The sequence below is a fragment of the Nicotiana tomentosiformis genome, chromosome 2 (assembly GCF_000390325.3).
Source record: "Nicotiana tomentosiformis chromosome 2, ASM39032v3, whole genome shotgun sequence".
NCBI lineage: Eukaryota > Viridiplantae > Streptophyta > Magnoliopsida > Solanales > Solanaceae > Nicotiana > Nicotiana tomentosiformis.
This window is the reverse complement of record NC_090813.1, coordinates 113,883,845-113,895,006: the sequence shown is the minus strand read 5'-3', so window position 1 is coordinate 113,895,006 and position 11,162 is coordinate 113,883,845. Positions and strand designations below refer to the sequence as shown.

At 34.0% G+C, this 11,162-nt stretch overlaps 1 protein-coding gene across 1 annotated transcript; it reads right to left on the bottom strand.

Annotated features, from left to right (window-relative positions):
- Positions 1-6,979: 6,979 nt before the first annotated feature.
- On the bottom strand, positions 6,980-11,051 carry LOC104090769 (uncharacterized membrane protein At3g27390). The gene is made up of 9 exons (XM_009595946.4): positions 10,685-11,051; positions 10,466-10,574; positions 10,194-10,389; positions 9,965-10,098; positions 8,971-9,259; positions 8,770-8,876; positions 8,508-8,682; positions 7,820-8,268; positions 6,980-7,722 (listed from the first exon to the last, which is right to left on the bottom strand). Exons 1-9 carry the CDS (start codon positions 10,767-10,769, stop codon positions 7,491-7,493), a joined length of 1,776 nt encoding a protein of 591 aa, XP_009594241.1. The 5' UTR covers positions 10,770-11,051; the 3' UTR covers positions 6,980-7,490.
- Between the last annotated feature and the right edge of the window lie 111 nt (positions 11,052-11,162).

The following is an 11,162-nucleotide window of genomic DNA, read 5'->3' as shown; positions in this document are numbered from 1 at the left end:
TGAGATCTAACTATTAGGAAATGAATTTATCAACTTTTATTGATATTTTAAAGTTTAAATACAGAAATTAGGAATTTTTATTAACTATCAAATACATTCCAAAACTCAAACTACAAAGAAAAAGAGAGGTAATATAGCGATACTTACGTCGTAGGGATCGTTCTGATGTTATCGATTCTCGATTTCGTACCCGGGATGTTAGTATTATTTGAAGCACTATTAGAGAACTCAAGGACCGTTTTTATGGAGTTCTCTAGTCATATTATGTGTAAAAATGAAGAGAGAGAGAGAGAGAGAGAGAGAGATAGAGAGAGAGAGAGAGAGAGACGAGTTAAAGCAATATAACAACTTTTGAAAAGTCAAAAGGTGCTAGCTTGGCACCCTCTAATTCGCCCATCTTCCGACGCTTATATCTTTCTATTCGGATATCGTATGAACGAACGGTTAAGAGCGTTGGAAACTACATTCCAAGACCTTAAATTTGGTATATAATATGTCCCAAAAATACCTCATATAGCACACGAAATATATTTCTCAAAAAGCTTTATTACAGGGCAAATCCTTAGTTGGTTTTTCCGCAACTTTAATCCGATTTTTCCCAAACTTTATATGTTTTATCCAAACATCATATATAGTCATATTATGACTTTAAACTCATTTAAATCATGATTAACAAGTCTCATATACATTATACATCACCTTGGGACGCATAGGGTGTAACACTTAAATGGAGATTTGGAGGAAGAAATTTATATGGAACAACCTGAAGGGTTCATGATTTCCGAAAAAGAAAAGAAGGTATGCCGACTTGTTAAGTCACTTTACGGATTGAAACAAGTATCCAAATAATGGCATGCGAAATTTGGCCAAACAATGTTGGAAAATAGATTTAAGATTAATGAGTGTGATAAATGTGTCTACATTAAAAACACTCCAATTCATATAGTCATTGTATGTTTATATGTTGATGATATGTTAATAATGAGAAAAACCATTGTGGATATAAATTCTATTAGGCGCATGCTTGCTAGAAAGTTTGATATGAAAGACTTAGGAGTTGCTGATTTAATTTTAGGAATTAAAATCCATTGTACTCCTTAAGGACTAGCATTATCTCAATCTCATTACGTTAAAATGGTACTGGAAAAATTCAAGTATCTGGATTTCAAAGTTGACAAATACCTCGACTGATGTAAATGTGTCTCTTACAAAGAATCTAGATCAAAGCAAATCTCAATTGGATTATGCTCGAGTGTTGAGAAGTTTAATGTATATCTTGAATTGTACACGACCTGATATAGCTTGTGCAGGAAGTAAACTGAGTCATTTCACAAGTAATCCCGACCAAACTCATTGGATGGCAATGAAACAAATTTTGGGGTATCTAAAACATACCCAATATTATGCTTTGCATTACAGTAAGTATCCTACGGTAATTGAAGGATATAGTGATGCAAATAAGATCACTGGGTCATCAGAAACAAAGTCCACAAGTGTATATGTTTTTACAATTAGTGGAGGAGCAGTTTCTTGAAAGTTATCCAAACAAACATGCATCGATCGCTCTACAATGGAGTATGAGTTTATAGCTTTAGATAAGGCTGGAGAAGAAGTTGAATGGCTCCGGAATTTCTTGGAAGATATTCTGTTTTGGCCCAAACCAGTGGCTCCTATATGCATACATTATGATAGTCAAGTGACAGTAGGAAGAGCTGGAAGCGTTATGTATAACGGAAATTCTCGTCACATACGACGAAGACATAATACCGTTAGACAACTGCTCTCTAGTGGAATTATCACAATTGACTACGTAAAATCAAAAAATAATGTGTCGGATCCACTTACAAATATAGAGACAGTTGATAAATCATAGAAGGAAATGGGACTATGGCCGAGGACAAATCACTGTGGCGGTAACTCTACCTAGAAGACTAGAGATCCCAAGATCTAGGTTCAAGGAGATCAAACAAAGTCATTAGTGACAATTCAACATTGTCAAATAAAATTTTGGTCTATTCTCGTGATGAGACGATGTTCAATACCAAGGATAAAGCGTTAAGGTTTTTTAATGGTTTCTAAGTTTGATACGGAGTATATCAAATAGTGTATCTATGGGATAACACGTTTAGGAATCACCTATATAAGTGTGAAGTGTAAGCCGCTTCAAGGAGAATTTTGTAAGGCCATTCTCTACGCACTTATGAGCCAGGCGGTGTTCATGGGTGAAACGAACACAACAATGAGAACCAAATGCGGTTAAAGGGTTGATTGTGTGACTTATGGCTGTCTAGTTATACACCAAAGTTCGAGGTTCAAAGATATAAAATCTACTGATTGACCGAGTATATCCGACATAAGTTCACTATGGAAAGTTCAAAGGAAAATCTACTTATCGAGGTGCAATTAATCTTTGCTTGTAAATCACACAGTTTTTAATGCATGCATATTTTTAGATAGCCATTCCCCATTCATGTGGGAGATTGTTGGGTTTTATATAATAAGAGGTGTGAATGAAAAATGGAGGGAAAAGAAAAGTTTGAAGTTGTTTCCTTTACTAATGCAATTTTTCCATCATCGGAAAAAGGAAAGAAAATCTCTGTGCTTATATAGGGAAGCACATCTTCTAACTCTTAAAGAGTTGAGAAGAAGTGGTGTCTCACTTCGTCGTCGTCGCTCGCCTCGACTTCGGCTTCGGACGATTGATTGATAATTTTTTGGACCAAATTTATTTCCCGTTTTCCGTTATTTTTTTTTTTTTTTTTCTTGATATATTTTCACGGATAATTTCCTAACGCCTAACAGTCGTTTTTGAAATTAAAATTCGCGACCAAATAGAAAGGTTTTTTGCCGAAAATGTAACTCATGTGAACAGGTGCTTTCGCACCTATTTAACCCAAACGTTTTGGCTATAAATTCAGAGGTTTGGTCTCACTTTCAGACCACCAAAAATTTGAATACTCTCCACTCTCTATTTTGCATTTCTGCACTGTCTTTCAAAAGCAAAAAATGTAAGCATCAGTGTGATTTACTGCCATTTGTTGAGTTCGACGAGGTTCTGTAATTTCCATTGCCAGTATTACTGAATAGTTGTTCCGTTCTATCCTGAGAAGAATTAATCCAACAACTCGGGCAACAGTGAGGGAATTAAATTCCTTAAGAAAACACAATTTTCTATTGGGCTCGGAACATTTTTTTATCTAATTTTATTTCAGTCTTTTGTTTCTCCTTTCGTTTTATTTTGCAAAAAATATATTTTCGAACAGATATTAACAGTATCACCATTGGGGCATATATTGTTACTAGCATAAATGCGTTAAAGTGCCTTAGTGCTAAATGTGGATCCATTGATGTTAGCTTTTTTTGTGTTCTTTTTTACTTGATTGTCTATTAACAAAATAAAATACCGCCATCCATTAGCACTTATTTTGGCAGATCGTCTCATGGTTTCTTTTAATGCCACAAGACCAAGGTCTGCTTATGCATAGAGGCAGACCTATGTGTAATATTATTGAGAGGTCACCGCCTACCAAATTCCGTAAATTTCGGTAAAAATCTTATTTATATATATATATATATATATATATATATATATATATATATGTATATATTAAAATTATTATATAAATGATTTGACACCCTGAACACTAAAAGTCTTTAAGGGGTACTTGTTGAGCAGAATAGTGATGCCCCCATCACGTTAAAATCTTGAGTCCACCTATACTTATACTATATAAAATAATTAAGGCATTAGGAATCTGGGCGATCACGAGCTTCACGTGGTATTTATTAGGATTAGGACTGAGAAACATTACCACTTATTTCAGACAGCCCGGACCATCGCTTTTATCGTCAACAGAGAGAGCCGCTCGATAAAGGAAGTCGGCCATGCCTTTTTATCTAGTATTTTATTCTTCCAAAATTGTACCAATATCATAGTTTGGTAAATTATTTATTTTTCCAAAATTGTACCAAGCAGTGTTTTAAAAAACGGCAGCGTGAGGCGAGGCGTAAGCTCCATGAATCCTTAAATTTTTTATTTTATAAATTAATAAAATAGCATAATAACATAAAAATAGGAAGTACATTAAAAGTTTAAGAAAGTTACAAATGATTAAAAAAACTCATAGAAAATAAAACATCTAGCATGTTTTACTGGAATAAACAATCAATAATGTTAATGTTACTATGAGACAATTCAATTATAACGTTTTCACTTTCAAATAATAAGAAAATCATAATTTCTTATAAATATTATTAAACTAAATATTTTACATTCCTAAAAGTAAATAATTAATAAACTTCACTAGTGCTGTAATTTAAAATATTACTCCTTCACGAGTAAATACAAACTTACTTTCAAATGGCAAAATAATATAACTTTCATAATTTTGAGAGACATAGAACTAAGACATGAAGGTCAATAGCAAGTGAATATAAAATTTTGGCGATCGTTTTTAGAAGAATGTTCAAATTATATTCACCTTCACGTTATTCTCAATTAGTAAATATGCAATATTATGACTCGCTATTTGAGTTACTTTCAATCTTCATATTCCTATACATGAAAAAAAAACTTTAATCATTCAATTGTTAAAGAATTTTGAGGGTCAATAATGCTAATTAGGAAATTTGACACATGATTTGAATAATAACTGTTGGGCAAGCCCCGAGCTTTAGGCGTTAGGTGTGTTTAGGGCGCGTAATCAAGCGCTTGAGGCGTAAGCCTCACAGAACTAAACCTCACACGTGAGTCTCAAGGCGTTTTGATAGTACTCGTCGCAGGAGCGAGCTCCGGACGAGTTCCAAAAAGCCTTTTAAAAACACCAGTACCAAGATACCCACCAGATTCACAACGATAAATTATTCACGTATTTTCAATTTTAGTAAAACATTTTGAAATTAGAAATTTATGTTAAATTTCAAAAAGATATGAAAATAGCTTAAGGAGTGCATCATGGAGAAATTAACCTTAATTGCTTTTAATGTTTCCAATTCAAGTATGAATGAAGCAAGAGCAGTATAATGAATTATAAGCCCAAAGAATAACAATATTCAGTTGTCAAACTCAGCCTTTAAACTTTAAGGCAGTAAGGCGGCTTATAGATCATGGATTCAACTATATTAATTCTATTTGCGCGTTTTTTCTTGTATAGTTTTATATTAGCTATTTCTCTATAGTCTATATATTTATTGGTCATTTCTCGTAATTTATAACAGCATCTGTACTTTCAACTCTTCATTCAAAAGTGAAAAGACTTGTTAAAACTTAAACGAAGGGACAACTAAGAGAAAAACTCATAAAAGTTGCAAGGGGAGTTGAATCACTTAAAAATTGTTGGAAGATACAACTTTCAGAAAGGATGGAGATCTCATTTTAGTTATTGGTACTTTGGAACCATAATTGGTTTAATCTCCCTGCATGTCTTTTCGACTTCTTTTCCCCTAGCAAAATTACTAGGGTTAATTTCACTGATGGTCATAGAATTATTTTTCAATTTCACTAAAGTCATATAACTATTTTTTGTCACTTAAAAGTAACTAAACTTTATCATTGTCACTTAAAAGTCATTTTGCCTCAAACCCTACCATAAATATGACATGGCATTAAATTTTATGATAAAAATCCAAAAATAAATACCACATATGCTATTATGGGTCATACCCATTTTAGATCCATTTATCCTTTAATGTGATTTGATTCATAATCCAAATGAGTTTCGATAAAAAAAATTTAATTCCATATTAGTTTAAAATGATTATCCTATACTACAAAGTATTGCCTTTTCTGTCACAGCACATTCATAATTGTTCTATACTAAAATAATCTATACTAGAAAATTCGTATCTTGTTTGTATGCCCCATTTGAGTCATTTTATAACTCTACTGAAGCTAAAATACTATTGTATATTAAAATGACTCGGATGGGGCATACAAACAAAATAAGAATTTTCTAGCATAGATTATTTTAGTATAGAATAATTATGAATGACTCGGATGTGGCATACAAACAGCATAAGAATTTTTTAGCATAGATTATTTTAGTATAGAATAATTATGAATGTGCTGTGACAGAAAAGACAAAACTTTATAGTATAGGATAATTATTTTAAACTAATGTGGAATTAATGTTTTTTTTATCGAAACTCATTTGGATTATGGATCAAATCACATTAAAGGATAAATGGATCTAAAATGGGTATGACCCATATTAACTTATGTGGCATTTATTTTTGGATTTTTATCATAAAATTTAATGTCATGTCATATTTATGGTAGGAGTTTGAGGCAAAATGACTTTTAAGTGACAATGATAAAGTTTAATTACTTTTAAGTGACAAAAAATAGTTATATGACTTTAGTGAAATTGAAAGATAGTTCAATGACCATAAGTGAAATTAACCCAAAATTACTATAGTAGTTAATTAGATTTTCCTTGTTGGATTTCTTAATAGGCATAAAAGTAAAGCTAATTAGCTTTGAGAGTCATATTAGTGCAGCAAAATAATGGATTAGGCAAAACTAAAAGAGCCTTAATTTGAACAGCTGTGAACACACGGATCGGAGTATAGTTTAATTACAGAAGAAGGTTGCAGATTAACTAAATTCAACAAGAGTGCATGGTAGAAGAAAATTATGTATGTAACTGTGTAAGTCTACCTCTGGAGCCTTCAATCTTGAGAAATTGCCCTTTCCTGAGAACGACAGCACAAAATTCCTATTTCTGGAATAAGCCATTTGCTCCACTGAAGGAACAATTTGTTAAAGTGCCTAAACCATAACGCTGTAGCCTTATTTCTAACACCAGCTTTGGTCTTACTTTCTAATCAAGGTTTTCCAGAAGGGAACTTCATTTGTCTTGAGACTATTAAGCACTATTTTAAGCCCCCCCAAATAACAGAGGAAGCAGAAATTGAACTGCATTTAAAAGGGAAACTAGGCCAGTTTATCCACTCTACAGCATATTGAAATATATCCATCTTGAAAAGAGAAAAAAATACTTAGAATGATCCACTATCTTAGCAATTGAATAAAAGAATTTACACCATATCCAACTCTAAACCTCACTCAAAAACCCATGTCTTTACAAGTTTCAAATAGGGAAAAATAACTGAAATAGAAAAAAGAAGAAAGTATTTCTAAAAACAACTCTGTATGATCTCTGAAGGAACCTCCTGTGACAAATATGATCTCTGAAACGTCCCTCTAGATCTTCCGTTGATAGAATGTCTCGAATAATACTGTATGGTCTACGACTCTACGCCTTAAACCTTTCTTGATGTTGTTGGCTATCTCTGTCAAGATATCTTCAAGCTACCGAAGATGTCCCTAGGCAGAGACTTGAGCTTGGATTTCAAATTTTAGCCTACTTTGTGAAGTCTTTCAAGTTTCAAGAATGAATGTTAACTGAACTCACTTTATCAATGCAATGACTTACAGAACTAATCCACCTTAGACTTGATCTCATGATATTAAATTGTCCACAAAATGTTCAAACAATTTCAAGGGAGCCATTTGATCTCGTGGACACTGATCTGGTGGAACTGTTCTTGGTTACAGACTGAGGAATGGATCGCGTGGAACTGTTCTTCGTTACAGATTGGGAAATGGATCGCGTGGAACCTTCCTTAGGATTGGAATACATGATCAATGTTTTCACTATTTGTCGGAATTTTCTTCTATAAGTAGGAAACTTAGAAACACTTCTAACCATTCCTACCATCCTGCCAAAAGCAACATAATTTCATCATTTACTGTACCACCACACTCAAATCTAGTTTCAACTGCAAACGTTAATGAAAATTTAAAGAAGAGGCGTACCTTCGGCTTATGCCTTCAATTTGAGCAGCCCTTAGAGAATCTTGAGGCGCCAAGCTTCCATTTTCCCAGGCCTTAAAGCGTTCAGAATTGCTTTCGAAAAGTACAACTTTCTCTAAAAACCTCATTTCACCTTCTTCTAGACTTAGGACTCTAATTTGTTCCTTTAGGACCATAACTGGTTGGAAAAACCAGTCCAATAATCTGTCTTGAGGTCTGTTCAGGTGAGTGATCTCAAGATCCTCGAGAAGGAACAATCCGTATGATCCAGCTTTAATGGAATAGAAGATGATCTGTAGAAATGTATAACATGGTAAACCAACATTGACGACTGCAACATCAAGTCCATGTTTCGCCTTCAACCAATCATCTAGGTCGCTGGGAGTTATCACTTTCGCGTCCAATAATTCCTTGCCCCTTATTTCACATGATCTTATCATGTTCTGCCACACCTGTTACATTTTTCCTGAGATGTCAATTACCCAAATTCATAATTTCCTAGACAAGAAAATAGAATTCAGTGTTGTTGAATTGTGTGACCATCTTATCTAAAAGCTTAATCGAGTCTTATAGAAGGATGTTACTCGAGTAGAACATTTATGCATCTTGCTAATTAGCCTGAAAGTGTCGTCTTCTAGCATACTTTTTACTACAAAAAAACATGTAAAAGAATACAGAAAGAAAAGCATACCTGCACCATTTTTACTTCTTGTATTGCCTCCCTAACTGATCTAGATGAAGTTAGGCTTGGCACAAGCATTGCAGGTGCTTCAGCAAATATAGAGTTTAATCTGCCTTGTACTGAACCGTTTCGTTTCACAGAGTACTCCGACGAGTTGGATGACTTCTTGTTTCGATAATGAGGCCTGGCTAAGATTAAGATGATCAGTAACTTAGATAAGAAACAAGTATGAGAACAGCACAGAGTAAAAACTAAGAACTTGAGTAATTACTTTGGAAGAATAGACCCTTCTCGAAGATAAAGCCAATCGTTTGTATACTCATCAAATTCAGCCACCATTGCAATCACAAAAGCAACACCTCTTTGGAAGGACCTTTCCTGAATTCAGAGAGTTTTACTAATAATAAATCCGACTGTCACACTGAAATAGAAGAATAAAGAAACTAATGGGGCAAAGGGATAAATTAATTACCTGATAGACAATAACAGCACCATATAATCCAATGAAAAAGCTAGAGAAAATAGCCATTACAACACTTCCAATGACAACAAGAGGCCACAGAAGGATTGTCAATCCAGCAACAGGAATGCAAGCAGTTTCAAGAAATGGACCTTCGCGACTGATCAGATCATGTATGAGTCTGTACCATCCCTTGAACAACATAAATGGGCTCTTGACTACGGCTATAGCAGTGTACAGAGGAATTTCCACAATCAGTCCCATTAAACCAACCATAATACATCCTGGTACATGGATGAATCTGCAATACAAGATTAAGCATATTACTATAGAATGTGTGAATTGTGAAATACTGGTATTCAATTCCCTGGACATCCACCATTCAATTCAACTATATATCTGCTGGCTATTAATGTATTTTAACCTTTTGAAGCAGGTTATTTTACGACATAAGTTACCCAACTAGGATTACTATAGATGGTTGCCTGTTGTTGTAGGCCATCTTATCTTTATGGTGTAAAAATATTGTACCGTACACATAATTTAATCTCTTTTTGAATGGCTTCATCTACCTTATTTTTGGGTAATGTCTGCTACTTAATACTTATAAAACTTCCTAGAATTCATCCAAACACATTTCTCATCTTCACTGATCAGTTCTTCAGACTTTGTCTTATCATTTTCTACACTTAGCATTACCTTATTTCCATCTTCTTTTTCTTGATTGCTACTCTTTTTCTTTTCTTCCTCAGTATACTATTCCTAGTGTCGAAAATATCTTAATGTAATTATTGAGGGCACGGGGAAAGTCAACCCCATTTATTATCTGGGTCAATAATAGTTCATTGACTTTTTCCCTCACAATACTAGTCCTATGTGCTAAGTTGAATATTAATACGTCCCTATTAGAAAATGAGCATATGATACCGTGTATAACAATGGGACAGATTCATTATGATTCTCCCCTATTTCTTTTTTTCTATAGAAAGAAAAATTAGAAACAAACCTAAAAGGTTGAAGGTCAAGAGAAGAAGGCGAATCCCGCAGCTCTTTCAAATACATTGGATAAGAATGATAACACATATCGGCACAATCTCGGACGGCAATGCAGCTACCTTTTATGGTTCCCCATGTTCCATCCTAAAAGTTGACCAAATCAAAAACAACTTTAAAATCAACAAAAAGACATTATAATACTAACTAAACTGCAGTACCAAACAAGAACGGATTCTTACCACAATGCAATGAATAAACTTGTTTGATTCGTCGTCATGTCTAAAAGCTTCAAAAGCAGAAACCCAGGGAGCAAAGAAGCCATATCCAACTCCCACAAGAACAGTACCAGCTATGCTTAAAACCAACCATATTCCAAATAACGCAGGCAAAGCAAACAAGAAAACAACTTTAAGTGGCGCATCAAATCTGTTTGTCCTGTTCAATAACGAAGAAATCCATGTTAGACGAAGGGAAAAAAAGAATAAATGAATGACCTAAAAAAAGCATTTACTTGGCAAGGGTGTAAACTGTCCAGAAAACATGTGCTGGGAAGAGACATAGGATCACTCCAACATTCCCTACAATAAGAATTAGGCCAGCAATTGGACCCACTAACACACCTGCATCATCAAATTTAGGAATTGAGAACCAAAAATGAGACAGAAAATCTGAGCACATAATCACAAATTCATACATTAAAAATCTTGAAAGGGTAAAAAAGATTACTAACTTTTAAGAGCACCCAAAAATAAAGCAGAGCAAAACGCAAAAACCACATAAACGGCATTTAACCAATTTTCCACGTTGTTGGACATGCCTAGTTTTGTGTCAAGAAAAAACAGAAACTGGGGAGATGAACTAAGAAGGACAACTTTGTTGAAATTAAACTTGGGATGAGAGACAAAAAGAGAGAAGCTGGGCAGGATTCTGGATCAAGAGACAAAGAAGATACTATGATATTAATCCAATTAGCTTGAAACAAAGACTCTTTAAGAGTTATTGCCTTGGTCCATGACGTAAGGAAGGTGCTAATTTAGCTTAGGGATGAGTCATTGGAAGATAATTTTGTACATGAATTTGGCGTGCCCCTTTTGTTAAATTTTAAAGTATCAATTATTATGCAGACTTTTCTTTCTTGGTTATTTCTTTCATAAAAAAAAGTCAGGCAACTTAATTTGAATTGCCTGAAAACACCAATAAAATATGAT